The sequence below is a fragment of the Canis lupus genome, chromosome 14 (assembly GCF_048164855.1).
Source record: "Canis lupus baileyi chromosome 14, mCanLup2.hap1, whole genome shotgun sequence".
NCBI lineage: Eukaryota > Metazoa > Chordata > Mammalia > Carnivora > Canidae > Canis > Canis lupus.
The window spans coordinates 23,454,843-23,479,689 of NC_132851.1; the positions used below are offsets into that span (position 1 = coordinate 23,454,843).

General features: G+C 55.1%; 1 protein-coding gene across 1 annotated transcript; it reads left to right on the forward strand.

Moving 5' to 3' along the window:
* The first annotated feature begins 1,074 nt into the window (after positions 1-1,074).
* FAM83A (family with sequence similarity 83 member A) lies at positions 1,075-22,990 on the forward strand. Its single transcript, XM_072774373.1, is given in 5 exon segments — positions 1,075-1,401; positions 1,404-1,720; positions 13,218-13,385; positions 14,975-15,099; positions 22,326-22,990. Coding segments are annotated over 5 exon segments (1,305 nt in total). The 5' UTR covers positions 1,075-1,241; the 3' UTR covers positions 22,861-22,990.
* Positions 22,991-24,847: the final 1,857 nt, after the last annotated feature.

Below are 24,847 nucleotides of genomic sequence, written 5' to 3' on the forward strand. Positions count from 1 at the left end.
GAGCAGCCCTCCCCCCATGACAAATGGAGATTGGTAGATAAATCCTCACCCTTTGGGTAGGAAAATTCTTTTTTGGGGGGGAGGGTGTAGGGAAAATTCTAAGATGTATTCAATACCATCTCCCAGAGGGCCTGGCAGGAATGACCCCAGACAGTCCCTCGGTGCTCATAAATCCCAGATGTGCACAACAGTCACCTGCTCATTAGCATATGCCCGGGTGGTGCCCTGTGGTGCTCCCTGCCCTTCCTGTCTCACTCCTCCCCAGACCCGTTGGCGCTTCTTGGAATCACCTTCCAATGAGCAAATCCTGTGTCATTCTGTTTCTGGTAGGAAGATAGACATTGCATTCCACTGACACTGACTTGACCATGACCTGACCTGGGGAGAAAATGCGGCTTCTAAAAAAAAGGAAGAGAGAGATTGAGAAAGAGAGAAAGAAAGAGAAGGGGAAGGAGAAAAAGAAAGAAAGAAAGAAAGAAAGAAAGAAAGAAAGAAAGAAAGAAAGAAAGAAAGAAAGAAAGAAAGAAAAGAAAGAAGAAAGAAAGAAAGAAAGAGGCTTCTCCCTTAGCTGTTCTGCGGCCACCTGCCTCCAGCGCAGGGCGGGCAGGTCCCGTCACCGCGCAGACAGCAGCGGCCTCCCCTCCAGGCGCTTCTCCCAAGCGGTGGCGGCACCCCCCCTCCCGGAGCTTCTCTCCATGCTCTGTTCAAACACGACGGTGACAAACATTAGCAGGGGGAGAGGGAGCCCAGGCAGGTTTTTCGGAGGAGGAGGCCGGGAACTGGGGCGGCCCGGGAGAAGGGAGGGCCGCGAGGTGGACAGCTCTGGGCCGCCCCCCCCCTCCCCCCCCCCCCCCCCCCCCCCCCCCGGCTCTCCCCAACCTCAGGGCCGCATCTGCTCCGCAGGGGAGTCCTGGGCTCGAACCAGTGGTGTCTGAACTGAGAGCACAGGACGGCCTCCCGGCTCTGCCCTGCGCCTGGCTGGGGGGGGGGGGGGGGGGGGGGTGCAGGGCGGAGCGTGCGGGGCGTGCCCCGGGCAGGGCAGGGCGGTGGCGCCCACAGGTGGGCCTGGCCGGGATGCTGATCCCGGCAGCGCTGCTGGGCCAGGTAACCACTTCCCTGCACAGGTGGATGCGGGGGGCTTCCCGGGAGCGCTAGCCCCCCCCCCCCCCCCCCGCAGCGAGGCCCCACTGGCCTCAAGGAGACCTGGAGCAGCAGCGGCCTCCCCAGCACCACTGGGCAGCATGAGCCGGTCAAGGCACGTGGGCAAGATCCAGAAGCGCCTGGAAGACGTCAAGAGCCAGTGGGTCCGGCCGGCCAGGGCCGATTTCAGCGACAACGAGAGCGCCCGGCTGGCCACAGACGCCCTCCTGGATGGGGGTCCCGAGGCCTACTGGCAGGCGCTGGCCAGGAAGGGGAGGTGGACTTCTTGTCCTCCGAGGAGGCCCAGTTCATCCAGGCCCGGGCCAGGGAGCCGCCGGGTGCCCCCGAGCCCGCAGCAGGGGCAGAGGCAGGCGCCAGGGGACTGGACTCCTGCTCCCTGCCCTCGGGCACCTACTTCCCCGCGGCCTCCGAGGGCAGCGAGCCCACCCTGCTGCACACCTGGGCCTCAGCCCAGAAGCCCTACCTGAAGGAAAAATCCAGCGCCACCGTCTATTTCCAGATGGACAAGCACAACAACATCCGAGACCTCATTCGTCGCTGCATCACCCGGACCAGCCAGGTACAGGTGGTGGGGCCTGTGTCTCCTTGGCCGTGGGGTCGGGGGCGAACGGGGCTGGTAGAGGAGGAATGGGGCTGGGGCTGGCCCCACGGGATGGGGTTCAGAGGCTGGGGCTGAGGATGGAGTCAGGTGCTATTCTCTCTCTTGCCCTGGATCACCGACTTTCTGGTCCCACCTGTCACCATCTGGGTCCCACGACCCACCCTCCCTGGCATCCTACCTGCCCCTCGACTTCTTTTTTTTTAATTATTTTTTAAGGATTTTATTTATATGTTCATGAGAGACACAGAGAGAGGCAGAGACCCAGGCAGAGGGAGGAGCAGGCTCCACGCAGGGAGCCCGATGTGGGACTCGATCCCCGGGTCTCCAGGATCAGGCCCTGGGCCCAAGGCGGCGCTAAACCGCTGAGCCCCGGGCTGCCCTGCCCCTCGCCTTCCGTGGCGATCCCCAACCACCCAGACTCCATGCCGCCCCCCAGTACTTCTGCGCTTCCAGTCTAGCCTCGTCCCTTCCCGCTGGGAGCCTCCGGGTCTCCCCCGCACCTGCAGTGGGAAGAGCAACTCCGCGGGGCTCCCAGCTCGAGCGGCCGGTCCCGGGACCTGCAGACCCTCCAGCCCGCCTTGCTCCTTCTTCAGGCCTTGCGGGTGCCGTGCCCCCTGCCCGGCACCCCTCCCCTTCCCTGCTCTTCACCTGATGATGACGCCGGCTGCTTCTTCAGGACGCAGCACCCGAGTCCCCTTCTCAGGAAGGCCTCACCTCGGGGTCAGGCCGCCGAGGCTCATGCCCGCCCCTGAGCCCCCAGCCTCGGCTTAGACCCGGTCACAACAGGCCAGGCAGCACCTGGGTCCAGCTAGTGTCACACGGAAGACAGGACAGGCAGAGAGGTTTCTCCCCGCGTGTCTGCACGCCAATATGTGACTTTGGAAGAAGAAAAACATTTCAAGACTGGAGCGTGGTTGATAGAATTTCGGGCACGATCTTTAAAAAAAAAAAAAAGAAAAGAAAGAAAGGGATCCCTGGGTGGCCCAGCGGTATGGCACCTGCTTTCAGCCCAGGGTGTGATCCCTGAGTCCAGGGATCGAGTCCCACGTCGGGCTCCCTGCATGGAGCCTGCTTCTCCCTCTACCTGGGTCTCTGCCTCTCTCTCTCTTTGTGTCTCATGAATAAATAAATAAAATCTTAAAAAAAAAAGAATTTCGGGCACGGCCGGAGCCACTCTGGCTCATTCTCCCCCAGCTGCATGAGACAACTGTTCCGAACAAACAGGGCTGGGGAGGCTCCCTCCTGCCACCTGAAGCTCAGAGAGGGGAGAAGGAACTCATTTTTTTTTCTTAATTTTATTTATTCATGAGACTCACAGAGAGAGGCAGAGACACAGGCAGAGGGAGAAGCAGGCTCCTTTGCGGAGAGCCCGATGCGGGACTCGATCCCAGGACTCAGGGATCATGCCCTGGGCCAAAGGCAGGCGCCAAACTGCTGAGCCACTCAGGTGTCCCGAGACTCTTTTTTTTTTTTTTTTTTTTGAGAGGAGACTCAAAGAAAGAACAAGCTGATGCTTCAGCTCATTTTCTGCCGGGATCCCAGGCTCCTGACCAAGTGCCCTCAGAGGGTCGGTACTCTGTGAAATCTTCAGGCTCCAGAAAAAGCCCCGCTTAAGATGGGGAGGCGGTGTGTGGACCGGCAGGGAAAGAGTGGAGTTCTGGAAAATGAAATAAAGTCACAATGGGTGGAGTGTTGGTTTTTCAAGTGGCAGGGCTGCTTGAGAGCAGTATTTCATGCTTCCGGGCCAGGTCAGCATTAGGGATTGACAGATGGGCCCAGGCAGGCAGCCAGGAGCGCAGGCCGCGCCTGGGGCTGACTGCGGGACCTGGGGCAAGTCGCTCGACCTCCCCAGGCCTCAGACTCCACTCTGGCCTCTCCAGTGTGCAGTTCAGCGGCCTCCCGAGGGGTAGGGACCACTGGCATGGGGAACATTCTCACCCACGGCCGCAGCTCGGACCCTGAGTGAGTGAGGCTCCCTGGAAAGAAGCCAGGTTAGGGCTTGTGAAGTAATCCCCAGGCTGAGTCCCTCCCCCCCACACCCACCCTCCACCCAGAGAGGCTTCCCTCCCTCTGTGGCCCTGAGGCCCCCTCAATATCCTTTGTTTCACCAAAACAGCGTGTTATAAATTTAACACAACACTGAAAAGCTGAAGATTTCGGGGTTCCTGGGTGGTTCAGTGGTTCAGCGTCTGCCTTCAGCTCAGGTTGTGATCCCGGGGGTCCCTGGATCAAGTCCCCGCATCGGGCTCCCCGCAGGGAGCCTGCTTCTCCCTCTGCCTGTGTCTCTGCCTCTCTGTGTGTCTCATGAATAAATGGATAAAATCTTAAAAAAAAAAAAAAAAAGCCTGAAGAGTTCACTTAAGAGTGAGAATTTCTAGTTCCTCTTAGCAAGTAGGAAGAGCTGGCTCTGCTGGCGCTGAGTGGCGACCACCACTTTGGGGGAGTGTGCTTTGCCACAGTCCCCACCACGCCCTCTTGTCCCAGGCCTTGATGAGCTGCACCCATGTTGTAGCCTGCCAGGCCCCTGCAGGCAGTTTGTGATATTCTCCACACACACACACACACACACACACACACACACACACACAGGGGCTCAGGGGTGGCCGGCCCCCACAGAGATGCCAGGGCCCAGGGACCTGGTCACAGGCTGTCCTCAGAAGCAGGTTGTGCCCCTGCCTCCCCACTCAGAGCTGGAGGGTGGATGGGTTGGCGTCCTCCCTCTATGGCTTCAGCCTCCTGAGAGGGGAACAAACAGAGCCAGCCTGCTCAGGGTTTTCCAGACCAGTTTCCACTCCCTCAGCTTGCAGGAATTGTCTGTCTTTCCCTTCATGCTCACATTCCTTTATCCCACAGAGCCTAATTCATAGCCAGGTCCCGCACCCAGGATGGCCAAGCAGAACAGGGGGCCTCCCTCCATCCCTCGGGGAGCGCCCTGCCTCTGTGCCCATTAGGGGAGGAGAAGAGGACACTGGGTGGGAGGCAGCCCCGGGGCGTGAGCAACCGTCTGTGCCTGGGAGGACAGGGTGACTAAGGCTGGCTTCACGGAAGAGGTGGCCTCTGACCTGAGTCTTCAAGGCTGAGTAAGAGGTTGTGAGGCAGAGAGGGACGGGAGTCTAGGCAGAGGTCAGGAGGTGTGAGAGGGTTGGGTGTCCCGCAGCGGGGGGGATGTGCAGGCATGGAAACGCCTGGCGTGAAACAAGAAGTTTTTGCTCACAGTGCCTTAGAAGCAGGGGGCATAGCGTGGGCTGCAGGACCACAGGAAGCACCAGGGGGGTCAGGAGGCAGAAGGGGCGCGGGGAACGCACACGCACAGGCCCTTACTGTGCTTCTGCAGGGAAGGGAGGGCAGGCAGGGTACACGGATCAGGATGGGCTAGTTGGAAGGAGGCCCTGTTCAGCAGGCTCTGCTGCCCAGCACGTGGCCCTGGGGTCATTCAGGGTCACTCAGGGCAGGGGCCGTGCTGGCTTGGCGTGCCTACCAAAGGCGTGCTCCGAGGCACGGTGCTTGCCGCCTCTCCGGCAATCAGCTGGCCCTGCAGGAAGAAGCATCCTGAAATATGGAAACACGAGGATCAATCCATCCTCCGAGGCGGTCAGGATCCCCGAGGGTTTCCCAGACCCCGTCCGTGGGCCTGGGCCGTCATGTCCTCTCTCACCACTTACCTGTGCGAGGCCAGATTATCTTCGTTGGCTTCCACCCAGCAACAAAGCACAACAGATTGCTGCAGAAGCAGGTTTGAGAAGCCAGCTGTCTTCCGTGAGGCCAGATACCACAGGGATTTGCCAAACTGGGAAAGGGTGTGCTCTGCTCCCTACATGTGGCTGTTGCTGTTGTTTTTGGAAAACAAAGGAGCCTCAGCACACAGAAGAGAAAGAGGCAAGAGAAATGGAAGCCGGGGTGGGGGGCGATAGTGTTCCCACCATGCTTGGGCCCCACCAGGACCCAAATCTCATCGCCCCTTTTCCACCCTGCCATCCCCTACAGACGGATGAGGCAGCGGCCCTCTAGCCCAGGAGGAGCTCGCATCTGCCAGCCAGGGGGTGAGGTCCCCGCAGGATGACCCTGGCATATGGGCATGCCCCCAGCAGAGCAGCACCCCCTGGGGGGCCTCCTCCGTCTCTCTGCAGCTCAGGTTCCCAGAGCCGGCTGCCACCTGGGCTTCCTCCTTTAGGGTCTCCAGAGTACTTCCTCCTTCTCAGCCAACCCCGCTCCAAAGTGCCCATCCCACTGATCGGCCTACTTGATTTCTTCTTTCTGCCACAGAGGTGCAGGCACTAATTTTAATCCCCTTCCATAACCCAGACTGAAACATGTTTGCATGGTGATTTTTAGAGATTTTATTTATTTATTCATGAGAGACACAGAGAGAGAGGCTGAGACACAGGCAGAGGGAGAAGCAGGCTCCATGCAGGGAGCCCGATGTGGGACTCGATCCCGGGTCTCCAGGATCACACCCTGGGCCGAAGGTAGATGCTCAACCACTGAGCCACCCAGGCTCCCCTGCATGGTGTTCTTCTAACATTATTCATACTTGTTCCCAATGCATATAAAAACCACACTCATTTTTAAACTACAAACTAGAATAAAAACTTTTACTTTTTGCACACGGTTTCCTCTCTGTTATCTGGGCTCAGGGTTGGATGCAGCTGGGATGATAGCTAATGCTCTTTTTGGGTAAAGAAATTAAGGCCCAAAGACAGTAAGTGGCTTGTCCAAAGGGACTCAGCTCATCTCTAGTAGCACCGGGGCTGGCGCCAGGGTTCCCTAACACCCCGTAGAGCACTGTCCTCTGGATTGTGTGCTACCCCTCCCTATTAGTGTCCCGGGGCTGCTGTGACAAGTTCCTGCACAGCTGGTGGTTTCAAACAAGACATATTTATTCTCTCCTAGTTCTGGAAGCCAGACCTAAAATGAAGACATCCGTTGAGCCATTCTTGCTCTGAAGTCTCTGGGGGAGGGTCCTGTCTTCTGCCCCCAGCTTCTGGTGGCGGCAGGTGTTCCTCAGCTTATGTTCCTTCACTCCAGGCTCTGCCTCTGTCTTCGCGTGGCCTCTTCTCCTTGTCTCTCCTCTGGGTGTCTTTTTTTTTTTTTTTTAAGATTTTATTTATTCATTCATTCATGAGAGACAGAGAGAGAGGCAGAGGGAGAAGCAGGCTCCATGTAGGGAGCCTGACGTGGGACTTGATCCTGGATCTCCAGGATCACACCCTGGGCCAAAGTCAGGCGCTAAACTGCTGAGCCACCCGGGCTGCCCTCCTCTGGGTGTCTTTGATGAGGATATTTGCCAGTGAATTTAGGGCCCACTGGATAATCCAGGATGATCTCATCTTGCAATTTTTTTTGAAGATTTTATTTATTTATTTATTCATGAGAGACACAGAGAGTCAGAGACATAGGCAGAGGGAGAAGCAGGCTCCCCGAGGGGAGCCTGATGAGGGACTTGATCCCAGGACCCCAGGATCATGACCTGAGCCAAAGGCGGCCACTTAACCACTGAGCCACCCAGGTGCCCCTCACTTTGGGAGCTTAATTGCACCTGTGAAGACTTTTTCCAAGTGAGGTCACACCCATAGGCTCTGATGGTTAGGATGTGGACCTGTCTTTTGGGAGGTCCTCATTCATCCCACCACACCCTGTAAGGTAGCATGACCACGCAGGGGACTGAAGAGGTTATGGGCCTTAAAACAGTCCGGCTGGGAGCCAATCCCAACAGGAGGCCAACACGATAAACCTAGACTTCTTGAGCCTGTTTTTCCAAGTATCCCTTAAATCATGACCTGGGGTTATTTGTAAACATGCCCCCTCACTGGAACACAACAGGGGGTGAAGGGTGGACAGGAGCAGAGAGAGGGAATTGTCCCTTTCATCTATATCCCCCTCAAGGAGGAAGCAGTTATCTTTCTGCAGAGAGGGCCTGGGTTGCTGTTGGCATCAGAAGGCTAAATGTGTAGAGACAATCACGTGCTAACAGGGCCACGGTTCTAAAGGAGCGTGACCTCCCTGTGAGAACATCTTTTCCGACTTCTGACCCAGGCAGTTCTTTCCCCTGTGCAGACACTCATGTCATCTGAGCAGGAAGTCAGCTCCGAGAGGTACCAGACATCTCCTTTGTCTGTGTCAATGACCCTCTTCTTGTCCTTGCTACTTCCCAGATGCTAATGGTCCATATATCTACAGATCTGTATGTACATATACATCTCCATATACCATATCTATATAATTACTATACTTTTATAGCAATTATTAGAAAAATGGTGGAACGTTGTTATAGGTAATGTTGAAAGCTGCCCTCATGCCCAGTCCAAACCGCTAGTTTTGGCTTTGTGCCTGCTTATGTGTCTCCACGCCACTTGCCCTCACTGGCAACCGTACCAGAAATACTATCATTTTGTGCTCTGTTAAGCCTTTTTCACTGAATTCGTTCATTGCTAACACACCTGTGTTGAGCATGGATTTCCTTTTTTTTTTTTTTAAAGATTTTATTTATTTATTCATAGAGATGCAGAGAGAGAGAGAGGCAGAGACACAGGCAGAGGGAGAAGCAGGCACCATGCAGGGAGCCCGACATGGGACTCGATTCAGGGTCTCCAGGATCACACCCTGGGCTGTAGATGGCGCCAAGCCGCTGCACCACCAGGGCTGCCCGAGCATGGATTTCTTAAGATTTTACTTATTTATTTGAGAGAAAGAAAGACAGAGATAGTGAGAGAGAGCGCACCAGCAGGGAAGAGAAGGAGCAGACTCTGCTAAGCAGGGAGTCTGACGTGGGACTCGATCCCAGGACCCTGGGATCATAACCTGAGCCAAAGGCAGACACCCAATCGCTAAGCCACCCAGGTGTCCCTTAAGGGTGGATTATACAGCACTTTTACTTCAACATTCCGCCATGTCTTACAGTTTTTATATGATGGTTTTAATTATCATTGCGAATGGCTGCTGAATCCACTTGTCCATATGCCATGATCCGGGTGTGAGGACTGACTTTCGATTGGGTGACAGCCGTCTAGTTCTGCTCCCACCCCACTGTGTGGGAGTCTCCCACCACCGGGCAATTCTCAGACCCCAGCTGGGCGTCCCAGGTTGTCACCGGTGCCTCTGCCCCAGCAGCTCAGAGTCTGGAGACTGGCCCTCTCCTTGGGTGTGATCAATCCGCTGGACTAGCTCACAACAAAGAAACCTTTTACTTTCTAGATTGCCGCTATTATAAGGGCGAGCACTCAGGAACAGCCAGATGGAAGAGATGCACGGGGAAGGGCATGGAACTTCCACGCCTCCTCTGAGCACTCAGCTCTCCCCAAATCACCAACCCAGAGGACTCAGAGCCCGGCCTCACACAGGCACGACCCCCGACGTCATTGGCACTGGCAGCTGATTCAACCTCCAGCCCCCCCTTTCCCTGGGGCAGCGGGCGGGAGGGACAGAAAATTCCAACCCTCCAACCCCTAAGTGGGTTCCCCTGGCAACCAGCCCCATCCAAAAGTCACCTCATTAACATAACAAAGCATCGTTATCTCTCTCCGCTCTCACCACTTAGCAAATTCCAGGTGTGTTAGAGCTTGGTGCCAAAACACGGACAAGGATCAAATATATATATTTTTTTATAAATCACAATATCGGGGGAAACAACCCCAAACAAGTGTAAGGAGAGGAGCAGGCACTGACTTCCACGGTGGGAAGATCAAGGGTAGGGCCGGCTTCGGGCATGGCCGAAACCAGATGATCGGAGGATGCTGCCGGGACCCTGCTCGGCCCGGCTGTCGCCGGGGCTGCCTTCACGTTCGCGTACGCTGTCCCCAAGTGGCGGCGAGACGGCAGCCGGAGCCTCCCCCGCGCTGCGGCCCAGCGACCGCCCGCGGGGCTCTCATTAGCATAACGTGGGTCACGTGAGCAGCCCCGGGCCAATCCCCGTGGCTCGCAGGGGATGCCGCGCTCTCATTGGCCTGGCCGCGGTGATGGGCCCTCCCCGCCCCGGTGGCCCCGCCCAAACCACTTTGTTTGCGGAGGAGGCGGGAGTCCTCAGAGGGAGGCCGGGAGCCGCTGGCAGGAGGAGGCTTGGGGCCTGGCAGGTGGAGACGCACACGCGCACACACGCGCACACACACTGGCTGTCTGGCGGGTGGAGACGCACACAAACACACACACACACATTGGATGCCTGGCAGGTGGAGACACACACACACTGGATGCCTAGCAGGTGGAGACACACACACACACACACACACACACACACTGGATGCCTGGCAGGTGGAGACACACACACACTGGATGCCTGGCAGGTGGAGACACACACACACACACACACACACACACACTGGATGCCTGGCAGGTGGAGACACACACACACTGGATGCCTGGCAGGTGGAGACACACACACACACACACACACACACTGGATGCCTGGCAGGTGGAGACACAAACACACACACACACACACACACACACTGGATGCCTGGCAGGTGGAGACACACACACACACACTGGATGCCTGGCAGGTGGAGACACACACACACACACACACACACACACTGGATGCCTGGTAGGTAGACACACACACACACACTGGATGCCTGGCAGGTGGAGACACACACACACACACACTGGATGCCTGGCAGGTGGAGACACACACACACACACACTGGATGCCTGGCAGGTGGAGACACACACACACACACACTGGATGCCTGGCAGGTGGAGACACACACACACACACACACACACACACACTGGATGCCTGGTAGGTAGACACACACACACACTGGATGCCTGGCAGGTGGAGACACACACATGCACACACACGCGCACACACGCGCACGCACACACTGGATGCCTGGCAGGTGGAGACACACACATGCACACACACGCGCACACGCACACAGTGGATGCCTGGCAGGTGGAGACGCACACGCACACACACGCGCACACACACTGGCTGTCTGGCGGGTGGAGACGCACACAAACACACACACACACATTGGATGCCTGGCAGGTGGAGACACACACACACTGGATGCCTAGCAGGTGGAGACACACACACACACACACACACACACACACACTGGATGCCTGGCAGGTGGAGACACACACACACTGGATGCCTGGCAGGTGGAGACACACACACACACACACACACACACACACTGGATGCCTGGCAGGTGGAGACACAAACACACACACACACACACACACACTGGATGCCTGGTAGGTGGAGACACACACACACACACTGGATGCCTGGCAGGTGGAGACACACACACACACACACACACACACACTGGATGCCTGGTAGGTAGACACACACACACACACTGGATGCCTGGCAGGTGGAGACACACACACACACACACTGGATGCCTGGCAGGTGGAGACACACACACACACACACTGGATGCCTGGCAGGTGGAGACACACACACACACACACTGGATGCCTGGCAGGTGGAGACACACACACACACACACACACACACACTGGATGCCTGGTAGGTAGACACACACACACACACTGGATGCCTGGCAGGTGGAGACACACACATGCACACACACGCGCACACACGCGCACGCACACACTGGATGCCTGGCAGGTGGAGACACACACATGCACACACACGCGCACACGCACACAGTGGATGCCTGGCAGGTGGAGACGCACACGCACACACACGCGCACACACACTGGCTGTCTGGCGGGTGGAGACGCACACAAACACACACACACACATTGGATGCCTGGCAGGTGGAGACACACACACACTGGATGCCTAGCAGGTGGAGACACACACACACACACACACACACACACACTGGATGCCTGGCAGGTGGAGACACACACGCGCACACACACACACGCACACACTGGATGCCTGGCAGGGGGAGACACAAACACACAAACACACACACACTGGATGCCTGGCAGGTGGAGACACACACACACACACACACACACACACACACTGGATGCCTGGCAGGTGGAGACACACACACACTGGATGCCTGGCAGGTGGAGACACACACACACACACACACACACACACACTGGATGCCTGGCAGGTGGAGACACAAACACACACACACACACACACACACTGGATGCCTGGCAGGTGGAGACACACACACACACACACTGGATGCCTGGCAGGTGGAGACACACACACACACACACACACACACACTGGATGCCTGGTAGGTAGACACACACACACACACTGGATGCCTGGCAGGTGGAGACACACACACACACACACTGGATGCCTGGCAGGTGGAGACACACACACACACACACTGGATGCCTGGCAGGTGGAGACACACACACACACACACACACACACTGGATGCCTGGTAGGTAGACACACACACACACACACACACACTGGATGCCTGGCAGGTGGAGACACACACACACACACACTGGATGCCTGGCAGGTGGAGACACACACACACACACACTGGATGCCTGGCAGGTGGAGACACACACACACACACACTGGATGCCTGGCAGGTGGAGACACACACACACACACACTGGATGCCTGGCAGGTGGAGACACACACACACACACACTGGATGCCTGGCAGGTGGAGACACACACACACACACACTGGATGCCTGGCAGGTGGAGACACACACACACACACACTGGATGCCTGGCAGGTAGACACACACACACACACTGGAGAGACACACACACACACACTGGATGCCTGGCAGGGGGAGACACACACACACACACACACACTCACATCCCCCCTTTGCTGCATTTCTAGGGCTCTCTCCTCCCCCAGATCCCCCAGATCCTGTTATGATAGAGGTGGCAGTGGCTACTCTGCATGTAGGGGTCTCCAGACACACACAGAGAGAGAGGCAGAGACACAGGCAGAGACACAGGCAGAGGAAGAAGCAGGCTCCATGCCGGGAGCCTGATGCAGGACTCGATCCCGGGCCTGGGCTGCAGCATTGAGCCCTGGGCCAAAGGCAGGTGCTAGTCCGCTGAGCCACCCAGGGATCCCCTCCACCAGGGTTCTGTTGGAGGCGAATACATGTGGCTTCATAGCAGGTGAAAACCAGTGGCCACTGGGGGCCTTCGAGCTTGTCTGGCTGAGCAGCCCCGTCGTCAAATCTGTCCCTCAGCCCTGAACCTGCGTGGCCGCCTCCCCTTGCTCTGCCCTTCCCTCCTGCTCCTTTCTCTGCCTTTCTCTCCTTCCTGCTGTGGGTGCTGCACTCCAGCAGTGGGCCAAGAGGCCCGAGGGGCCGTGGTCAGGCGATGGAGTCAGGGCAGAGGCCTCCAGCTCTTTCCCCTTAAATGTGCCCTGGCGGAGCCCCCACCCCTCGCTCCTCCAGTGCAGCAGCCGTGGGGGCTGCTCTCCCAGGAAGGCCCACGGGGTCGGGGCCGTAGGAAGCCGGGCGGAAACCAGTTAGCACCTGGCCCCTGACTCTGTGTCCACCCCTCTGCCCTGGCCCAGGTCCTGGCTATCCTGATGGATGTGTTCACCGACGTGGAGATCTTCTGTGACATTCTAGAGGCGGCCAACAAGCGCGGGGTGTTTGTCTGTGTGCTCCTGGACCAGGGAGGTGTGAAGCTCTTCCAGGAGATGTGTGACAAAGTCCAGATCTCTGACAGCCACCTCAAGGTAGGGGCCCCCAGTGGGAGTGAGGGCAGCATGGCTGGCGCCCGCTAACAGTCCCCTCCACACACCCCATCTCAATGGCTCAGCGTAAAGAAAGGTTTGTCTCTCGCTCAAAAGTGCCCTGTAAAACAGGCGGCCCTCCCTCACCTTGTAGCTACACCATAGGAATACGTGGCCTCGGGGTGGCAGTGACAGGGAGAGAGGGCAGGGGAGTGCCGCAGGACCTGACCTGGAGGACGTGTCCGTCATGCCTGCTTAGGCCCTCTGGCTCACGCAGCCCACGGGGGCTGGGAACTGGAAGGGGCCGTGGGTATCTCGTGGGCCGCAATCTCTGCTGCGCATGCCTGTTGTCTTCTCTGCTGAAGGACCTCGTGGCTCCACAGGCCAGGTCAGCATCCGGGCTGTTTGGTACACGTATAGGACTCCGCAGGACCCCAGGAAGCTGATCCTTTTGGACAGAACCCAACTGCCCACGGACTTCCTTCTGGCAAGGAGAAAAGAAACCCAGGCATAAAGGGTCATTTAATCATGTCGAATTTAGGGCAGCTACTTCAGGGTCAAAGGTAAAACCACCCAGTTTTTATGAGCGGGCTCTACTCACCAGGGGTGGGTGGTTCCCTCGGTGACTGGGCTCTAGCTCAGACAGGTCAGCCTCCGGGAGACCCCCCAACCTCCCTTCCTCCATCCCTTGTCCTCCCCACTGCCTGGGATGCAGCCGAGCTCAGGCATCTGGAGCGACAGGCCTGGGTCCTGTGATTACCAGGCCTGCTTGGCCTGGATCGCACCTCCTCGACACGAGGCCGTCGGCAGGTGCAGAGTCCGCACAGGCCTTGAATCCATGGCCCACACCAGCCACAGCTGCCAGTCCTCTGCCCGCCAAGGGACAGTGAGATGAGATGAGACCCTCCTCTCAACAGGTCACAGAGCTTATGGGGAGGCTGGGAATCACTAGGAAACTCGTGGGTGTCCCCTTCCCAGAGCTTGCCCAGCCACCAGGGACATTCACGGGATCCCAGCAGTATCCTGGCTTCCCCAGAGATCCCTGGCTTTACCCACCCTTTCATTTCTCCAGCCTCCCAAGGGTTCTGGGCAGGGGCTGGGGCAGCAGGTGTTCCTGGGGGCAGAGGAAGGGACACGCAGGGCCATGATTTGGGTTGTGGACACACCTTTCCTTAGGACGATCTAAGGTCCACTGAGGTCTCCACAGAGCCACCCCTCCGGCTGCACTTCCCTGTGACCAGCTTGGGGTCAGGGACTCATGTAACTGAAGCCCCCTGCAAGGCAAGTTGGGTATTAGGCCGTCATCTTTCTTTTCTTTGTCACTTTGTTTAAATCCTACCATCTAAAAAAATAAAATAAAATCCTACCATCTCTCTCCCCCTCCCCCCGCCCCATTTCTCAAATAATGTCAGGACAATGAAAAGAATCTAGAAAATTCAGCAAAGGAAAAAATAAAAATAGCTGATGAGCCTACAAATTAGAGATAACCCCTGCTCATGTCTTGCTGAGCATCCTTCCAGATGTTTTCCTAGGCAAACATATATCTACACATACGTAATTAGCAAATGAGGCCTTGACTCTCCTTCCAACAGAACATTTCCATCCGGAGTGTGGAAGGAGAGGTGTACTGTGCCAAATCAGGCCGGAAGTTCGCCGGCCAAATCCAGGAGAAGTTCATCATCTCAGATTGGAGATATGTCCTGTCGGGATCGTACAGGTGAGCGCTGGGTTTCACGGGCCCAAGGCTTCGAGGAGGCCCAGGCTGAGTGTGGCGTAGTCCTGGCCGCTCAGGCACGTAGCCTGTCCCTCCCAGGGGCTCCCAGGGGGCTGCTTCTGTCCCTGCCGAGCTGAGACTTCATCACATACATGAGGCTGGAGGCAGGACTAGCCTAGGAAGAAGGGGGCCTTCTGGGCTTGAGGGTAGAGAGGCACTTTGAAGTTTCCCTTCAGGTTGCAACAGGACATAGAATCTTCTTTTTCTTTTTTTTTTTTAGAATCTTCTTTTTCCTTCCTCAGCTCTATCAGGCGTGATTGTAAAACTATGCAATTTGTTTTGGGCTGTGTGTGTGTGTGTGTGTGTGTGTGTGTGTCCTATTTTATTTTCAGAAGTGTGTCCCAATTCACTGGGACCTAAGGCTAGTGCTAGAGACTGGACGTGGCAGCAGCCTGGACTAGACGTTGGGTTCAATTCCCAGCTCTGTAGCTTTCTGGCTGGGTGACCTTGAGCAAGTCACCATGTGTCTCTGTTCCTTCATTCATTCGACAGCTATGTAGAGACCTACTGGGTACATAGTAGGCATGCTTGAAGGCTGGGGCGCCCCTCTGGAGCTGCCATTCAAACCAAGGAGATAGACTACAGCCGGTCATGGCTGGTTCATTCGGTACAGTGTGTAACTCTCGATCTTGGGGCTGTGAGTTCAAGCCCTATGTTGGGTGTAGACGAAGAAGAAAGAAGAAAGAAGAAAGAAGAAAGAAAGAAGAAGAAGAAGAAGAAGAAGAAGAAGAAGAAGAAGAAGAAGAAGAAGAAGAAGAAGAAGAAGAGGAAGAAGAGGAAGAAGAAGGAAGAAGAAGGAAGAAGAAGGAAGAAGGAAGAAGAAGGAAGAAGGAAGAAGAAGGAAGAAGGAAGAAGAAGGAGAACCCGTACAGACGGACAGAGAAAGAAGAGTGATGGGGGGAGGGAGGGGGTCTTTGGAGGGGGGCTGAGCTGCCTAAAGCTCCCTTTACTCCCCTCTGGCTGTCTCCACCTTTTCCTGGCCCTGGTTTCCTCGGCTGTGCATGGGCCTGTGCTCTCTGCCTCACAGACTGCACCCGAGCTGAATGAGGTGTGGTCCATCTGCAGGGGGAATAGTTGTTCCTTAGCTCCTATGCCAGGAGGGGCTCTGAGACCAGACAGCCCTGAGGGGACACCCAGTGTCCGGGCGTCACTGAGCCCCATGTGCATTTCCTCCCACAGCTTCTCTCCTCATTGTTTTGCTTCACTGGGGCACCTGTGCAAAAGGGACCCCATGTACTTCTGATCCTAGGGCCCCGCATTAGCGCTCGGTTGTTTTGTAAGAGGCTGAGATGGGGCTGAGTTACCCTCCCCAAGTGGCCAAAGCCACTTTCTCAGCTTTTTGTTCTTTCAGATTTGAAAGTGACAAAGGCCGCTGGGCAGCAAGCCAGCAAGCCATAAGCTCTGGGTGGGAGCTCAGCCTCAAACCCCACATCAGGACTGGAGGCCTCTGACCTTGACCTCTGACCTTAGCTAAGCTGCCACTAGAGACCTAGCTCACCACCTGGATGGGCAGCTGGAGTCAGGGGCCCACCAGAGCTGAAGAGTCCTCCTTCATTCTTTTTTATTATTATGGGGAAATTCGCATAACCTAAAATTAGCCATTTTCAATGTGTGATTCAGTGGCATTTAATTCATTCCCTGTGTGTGCAACCGTCACTGCTACCTAGGTCCAGAATATTTTTATCACCTCAAAAAAAAAAAAAAAACCCATACCCAGTATATGGGGAGGAAAACCCTCATTTTCCTATTACCTTTCTAGGTGCTCTGGCTGGGGCCTGTAAACTGGACAAAAGATAGACTAACAAGAGAAAAGCATGTGGATTTATTTCCAAGTTTCATGTGGCATGGGACCTCCAGAAAGAAATGATCCTAAGAAATGGTTAAGCCTGAGCATTTAAAAAAAATTTATTAATTTATTCATGAGAGACAGAGAGAGAGGCAGACACAGGCAGAGGGAGAAGCAGGCTCCATGCAGGGGGGCCTGATCCAGGACTCGATCCTGAGACCCCGGGATCACAACCTGAGCCCAAGGCAGACGCTCAACCACTGAGCCACCCAGGTGCCTCCAGCCTGGGCATTTTTATATGAGCTTTGATGAAGAGCAGAGTCAAGGAAAGTCCTGGAAAACATGGTAGGGCAAAAGGGTACGAGCTAAAGGTTGTCACTGGGGAAATGTAGCAAGGCCCACTCATTCGGATTCCTCCCTTGTCTTCTGGGCCAGAGAAAGAAATTCTGAAAGAGAAAATGCAGAGGAATGAGAGTGTCTCCTCTTGTTTTCAATTGGGAGAATTATGCTTCTTTGTTTTTGTTTGTATTTGCCCTTGCGGAGCTCATTATGCTGCTGGCAAGGGGGGTGGGTTGGGGGTGGGGGGTCTTTGCCCTTGGTGGGGGCAGAAGGAAGCAGAACTAACCTTGTTGAGCTTTGTGCCAGGCCCTAGGCCGGGTGTGATGAGACTTTTAGGAAGGATTTAACCCTTTGAGGGAGGAATTATTCTTCCCAATGACGGTTGGGGGAACTGAGGCACGGCAAGGGTAGGTGATTGGCCCAGGGTCACCAGCCTTCTCAGCTAGGATCTCCAGCTCTCTAGTGCCTTCTGAGCTTGTCATCCTGATATGGGAGGTGCCGGGAGGAGGGTGGCACCGGGCCTGAAGACACACAGGGCCATTCCTGAGAACCGAAGAACCCAGCTCCTGGAGAGAGGGCAGGACACCTGTAACTTCATTTGCACTCAGCGGTCAGAGGAGATCTGTTTGCTGGCCTTCAGTTAGATCCTTCTCCGTGGGGACTCTCAAGGTTGTCTCCAGTTGAAACAAAACATGTCTCCCTCCCATTCTTTCAATGCAGCTGTCCTTGGGCTTCGGATATTTTGGCCCTGGTTGTATACAGTTCTCCCAAACTGAGGTGCTCTGTGCACATCTTTAGCTGAGGGGTGCGGGTGAGGTGGGGGGTGTACATTTGAACATTTAAGCTCTGTTAGAAAGTCTTACCCAGGGACGCCTGGGTGGCTCAGCAGTTGGGCATCTGCCTTTGGCTCAGGTCGTGATCCTGGAGTCCCTGCATGGAGCCTGCTTCTCCCTCTGCCTGTGTCTCTGCCTCTCTTTCTCTATGTCTCTCATGAATAAATAACAAAACTCTTTAAAAAAAAAAAAAAAAAAGTGAAGCCTTATCCAGCACAGGCAATATGCCAGGTGCTGGAGACACAGAGCTCTTCTCTCTTATGAAAAAACATGGACAAATGGCCACAGAGCGGTGTGGCGTGTGTTCTAAGGTCAGTATGAGCTTAGGAAGTGCTCTGTGGTCAGCCAGGAAGGAGCTCCCACTTCTGCTGGCAAGTCCAGGAGGTTGGTGCCTTTGGGGTTGGGCCTTGGTGGCCACAGCGTGAGAACTGAACCACCCCTGATTCCATTCCTGCCCTGACCCACACTTCTACTTCTGGGCTTTCTGTACCAGGAACAGAAAGATTTTTAAACAAAAACCAGATCAAATCACTGGCCTCCTTAAGATCCTTCTATGCTTGTCACTGCTCCTAGAAAAGAAAAAAAAAATCATTCTTACCATGGCCTCTGCAGGATTTTCCTTCCTCTCCACTGTGCTGTAGCCATACTGTGTTCCTCCAGGTCTTTCATGCTCTTTCAGGCCTCAGGGCCTTTGCACTTGCTGTACATGCCCTCTGCTGGAGAGGTAATTCCTGCTGTCTTATCCTGCTAACTCCTTATCTTGCAGTTCCCAGATCATCTCCTAGAGAGCTTCTCTGTGGACTTGTTTATCCAAGATCATAAACATAATGTCAGAACCTGGATCGAGTCTGTTTTCTCCTCTGTTATATCCCTGGAATGAAATATAGCTAACCCAGTGCCCGAACATTATATATGATCATAATATATGTTGAATGAATGAGTGAATAAATTAATGAAAGTCTATATAAGGTTCTGGCCATCCAATGTAGCTAGAGGAACAAAGTTTTTCAAACCATGTGCATCATTATCCATTAGCAGGATATGAAATCAAGTTAGTGGATGATGCCTGGAATTATTTTTATAATGATATAGGATAGAATAAACATACAGAGAGCATTCCTGAGGTCAGGAATGTTCTGGAAACTGTTGTGTACTTATGTATGTGTTTGTATATGTGAGTAGGTCAAGACATTAAATGTATCTCTCCAAGATTAGCCGAGGTAAGTCGGAGGAAGAACAGGTAGGGAGGACCTCCCCCTGCCAGGGCTCAGGCTGTGTCGTGGAGCTGGAATAATCTAGACAATGTGGCATCGGAGGAGGTACAGGCAAACTGACAAATGGAACAGAGCAGAAAGCCCGGAGACAGACCCACACATGATGGGGCATGTCTGCACAGTGGGGAAAGGAGAAACTGGAAAACAATAATTCTGCACACAGAAAATTGGATTCCATGTCACACATGTACAAAAAAAAATCACCTTCCAATAGATTAAAAACTCTTAAATGTCAGAAAAAACCCACAAACTTTAAAACTCTTAATAGAAAAGAATAGATGAATATCTTTTTAGGCCTTAGGATAAGGATTAAGTGTCTTAACACGGACACCTGTCTTTTGTGTGAAACAACACAAAAAAAGCCTTGACACTGAAAGATCGCTGTATCTGACTGTATTCCGATGAAGAACTTCGGTTCATTGAAAGATACCTGAAAGAAAGGGAAAAGTCAGCTTACAGAGTGAGAGCGGGCTTTCCTGATGCCCTGACGCGATTAGTGTCAGAACCACAAGTAGTTCCCGAGGCTTAGCGCCAGAATAGGGGGTGCGAGTGGGCATCCCAGCCAGGAGCACGCGGGGAGAGGCGTTCGCATCTCAGTGACCAGAAAGTGCAGATCGAGGCTAGGACCAGTTGCCTTTTTATACCTTTTCAACTGGCAAGAAAATAAGACTGACGATACCAGATGCTGGCTGTACAGCATCTTTCCTGCATGGCTGAGGGGATTGTAGGTCGAGAGAGTGATTTTTTAAAAAAATTATTTATTCATGAGAAACACGAGAGAGAGAGAGAGGCAGAGACACAGGCAGAGAGAGAAGCAGGCTCCATGCAGGGACCTGATGTAGGACTCGATCCTGGGACTCCAGGATCACTGCCTGGGCCAAAGGCAGGAGCTAAACCACTGAGCCACCCAGGGATCCCCAAGACAGTGACTTTTAAAAGAGTTTGGAATTTCTCCTGAAGCTGACTATTCACCTGGCTTATGATCCAGCACTTCCACTCCCAGGGGTATTTCCAAGAGAGGGAGTCCACGGTGTAGTAAAAGACAGGTATGAGAATGCTTGCTATAGCACAGGTCCCAACAGAAATACCGTGGAAGCAATCCAAATGCCTGTCAACGGGAGAGTGGATGAATAAACCATGATCTAGCCACCAGTGGAATATTATACAGCAGTCAAAAATGGATGAGGCACAGCAACAAGAAAGAACATGGATAAATCTTAGCAATATAATATTAAATGGGAAAACCCCCCAAAATATTACATGTATATTAAACTCGAAAATACTTTCTTTCCAGAATACATAAAACATTTTTTTAAGGAGAAAGGAAAGTATGGGAACTATGACACAGGATTCAGGGTGATGATTCCTTCTTTTGGGGAGGGACTGTATGGTTTGATGCTGATTATTGCCAAGATGCTAGCTTTTTATTATTTTTAGGTGCTGGGTTTGTTGGTGCTTATTACGTTATTTAAAATAACTAAGTAAATAGCTGAATAGATTAAAACGGGCGAGGAATAGACCAGTCATGAGAGTGGTTCTTGAGCCAAAAATTGTGACAACATCAGTTCCATGTACTAAGTGCCAAAAAGCAATAGAAATGAAGTGTACTTCTTACCTCGGGTGGTGATAAAGAGAAAGTGTAAAAGGGCATAGAATGAATGGCAATGCAGGGTGTAAAGGAGGTTCATAGGTGTGCAGGGGCTGCAGGGACACCAAGGACCTGGGGTGGGGGGCAGGTGCAGAGACCACCGGGGTGTGGGAGCCTGAAAAGTTGCCAGGGCACCTGTGGGACTGTTCTGTTGCATAAAGCATGCAGTTGCTTGGCCTAATCTCGTCTGATTCCAAGCAACACCAGGCGACTGATTTCTTAGTGTAGCCGAGTCCCGCTGTCCCCACTGTTTGCTGCCTTCCCTGTCACCTGGCTGGCCCTAGGCTCTTCGTCAGTTGCTCACCTCTCTGGGGTGTGTGGGTGGCTTGTGGGCCGGAGGTGAGGTTTGAACAAAGCCTCATTGTTCTTCCCGGGATTGCTCAGCCTTGCTCACCTGCCCTGCCTCACCAAGTGGGGACTCTGCTGGTTGGGCCAGGCCTTTTTTGGTAGCAAGGCCGGTGGGGGGTGGGGGGGAAGGTTGAGACCGTTGGTGGGGGGTCGTTCCTGTCCCCCACATTGACCGTGTGTCCCTCTGACCATCCTGTCACTATTGCCCTCTATGCCTGGGTTCCCATTATTAGGGACCCAGGAATCTCTACCCTGACCCTTTGGGTGGGTCCTCTGTGCTGTCCACCAGGGCTTTTCAAGGGGTTTGAGTATGTGGGTGTGTGTAAGTGGGGTTAATAAGGGGACTTTTCCATCAGAGATAAAAAGGAACTCAGTTAAATCAAGGAATCATAAAACGCAATCCATAAATGCCTTCAGCATTTTGTTTTCATTTGAAACCAGTTAATGGAGGGAGGGCCGAGGCCTCCGCCCACCTCCCTGGGGGTCGGGGCAAAGTGCACTCTGGTTCCCGTGGGAATCCCCTCCCCTGCCGCCTGCCCCTTGGGGTCCCTGGGCCTCAAGTGTGGCCACACCCTCAAGACTTTCCTGAGAACACGCCCTGCCTTCTAAGGAGCAGCCTCCCCCAGACCCCCCCTTTGGTTAGAAGAGGCAGGTGTTCCCACATGTCACAGGTGGCCTCAGCAGTCCGGGGACTCGGCTGTCACTTAGCCCTCTTGCACTTGGGCAGGGAGCGCAAGAGTTCGAGCCCCAGGAGGGAGCCTGGCCCGACCCAGGGCTTCGGTCTGGTGTCTTTAGGGTTCACCTGCGGACACTGGCCGGTCCCCTCTGGCTAGTGGTCGGTCCCTCCGGGCAGCCGTGCCGGGAGCCCACTGCCACCCGAGCGGCCTGCGGGGGCTCGGCGGGCCTCCCCGTTGCCAGCCCGCTCTCCTCTTCCCCTGCAGCTTCACCTGGCTCTGCGGACACGTCCACCGGAACATCCTCTCCAAGTTCACGGGCCCGGCGGTGGAGCTGTTTGACGAGGAGTTCCGCCACCTATACGCATCCTCCAAGCCTGTGATGGGCCCGAAGTCCCCCAGGCTGGGGGCACCCCTGCAGCCCAGGGCCGGCCGCAGCCCCCCGCCTGGCCGCCTCAGTGGCAGCAGCAGCTCTGCCAGCGACCACACGTCCTCCAACCCTTTCAGCAGCCCGTCGACGGGCAGCAACCCCCAGAACCGGAATGTGTCGGCGGCGTCGGGGCCCAGCAGTCCCCCGGCCCCCAACCCACCTCTGCCCGCCAGGCTTCAGCCCCACCATGGCCCGTGGGGGGCCCTGAGCCCGCAGGCCCACTTCTCCCCGAGGCCCCATGACGGCACAGCAGCTCCCTACAGCAACCTCAATGCCTACAGGCCCACGCGGCTGCAGCTCGAGCAGCTTGGCTTGGTACCCAGGGTGGCCCACATCTGGAGACCCTTTCTACAGGCCTCCCCTCACTTCTGAAGGGTCGCTTCCCCCAGCAGCCCTCCCCAGGGCCAGGGCTGGGCGTTCCGGGACTGTCCGGCCCAAGGACCCCACCTCAAGGACTAGCAGCTTTGAACTTTAGCTTTGAACTAAAAGTGCTTGGACAACATCGTTGCCTGTGTTTGAATGTTTCCAGGCCTGCGACCATTCGCTGGCCAACACCCACCAGTCCTGGGGGTGTTGGCCTCTTTAGTTTGGCCTATGGAGCACATTCCAGAAAGTTCCAGGGAGGTGGGGATGGGTGAGGAGGTAGAGGACAAAAGCATGAAAATAGAGCCCTTTTCTTCCAAAGAACAGCTGGCGCTTTAATAATGTTTCCTGAATCTCTGTAATGTAAGAAGGGGCAGATGTGGCCCAAGTTTTACATATGGGTAAACTGAGGCACAAAGAGGTAGACTGTGGGTGTGACTAAGGTAGTTCTGTTTCCCAGTGCCCAGGGATAGCCCAGTCCACAGAGATTCAGAAGGTATGGGAACATTGTGGATGTTTCTGGGAAGGGTGGTGAAGGCATACCACTACCCCTGGGCTGGTGAATTAGGGGTAAGGCTGCAGGATGTGCCCCTCTAAGCAGTGGTGGGTCAGTTGAAATGGTAGCCACCAGGGATGGGGCAAGCCGAGGTGTCTGGGGGTGGAGTTGGGCAAGGCTGTTCATGAGCTCAGGTTCTGGCTTCAGGGAGCCTTGGGCAGGTCAAGAGGTCCCAGAGTCTGGCCAGGCCCAGGGGCTGGCGTTGTCAGGGTCTAGAGAGATCCCCGCCGCAGTGCCCAGGGCAGCTGGGAGCCACCAGGGGGGCGTTCAGCTGAACTGCAAGGTCATACCCAGGGGCCTCTGAAACAAGGACGCTGGGCCCTTGCAGGCCCCATCATGCACTTACTGTCAGACTCACAGCAAGTAAGGCAAGGGCCGGGCAGCCGGGTCTGGGGAGGTCAGGGGACACTTCCCAGAGAAGTGACAGTTAACGAGACCTGATGGACACGGGTGTGAAAGGTGGTGGTGGGGGGACGACAACTCAGACTGTTCCAGCCCCACGGAGGCAGGCACAGAAAGCCCCACAGGCATCCCCGTTTCCCTCCCTCTGCCACCAGATCACCCGAGCCAATGTCTTCCTGTTGCTGGAGCCTGGTTCAGAAGCTTTGCCTTCACCATGAAGGGCTGCGAGGACAGAGCCCTTTGTCCTGATGGCTTCTGAAGCCCGGCAGCTCCTGGCAGCCCAAGTCACGCTCCCCAGAGGGTACCTCCCTTCAGCCCATCCCTGTGTTTGCCCAGTACTCCTGGCAAAGGCAAAGGCAAAGGCAAAGGCATCTTTGCTTCTTTCAAATAGTATTCCTGTCCTCATTTCACTTTTCCCCTCCTTAGTTCCTAAAACTCCAACAACAACAAAAAACCCTTTTGGTTCCTGAAGGTTCTTTAAACCCCAGGCCTGATGTGCTGTTTTCCTGCTGACCGCCCTAACGAGGCTGGAACGGCCGGGGGCCGCTGAAGGTTCTAAGCTGGATTCCAGTCTGCTGAGAAAGCTTCGGGAAGGTAAAGCCTGCCAGGGACCAAGAGCCCCAAAGGCCGGCTCCGCCTCGGCCTGCAGCTGGCTCAGTCTGAACGGAGAGGAACGAGCCCCCTTGCCCCCACTCACTCCGCACCAGCCAGTCACCCCTCACCCCCGAGGTCTTCTTAGCGGTTCACACATAAGGTTTTTCCTCCTCTGGACATTTTGTCACCTGTGACCCCTGCCTGCCAGGGAAGTTAGCTGTGGTTGGTGGAATATGGGCAAAGCGGTGGGGATCACTTCCGGCCCGAGCTTTAAGAGCTTGGGTGCAGGTGGCCGTGCAGGAGCTCTCCTCCGATGGAGCCCCTCCGCCAGCCCAGATTCCCCAGGGACGGTGCTGAGCAGGACCTCCCACTCCCACCCTCCGATCCCTGCAGTGGATAAGTAGCACGAGCCAGAAATCAACCTTTGTTGTGCAAGCCCCGAGA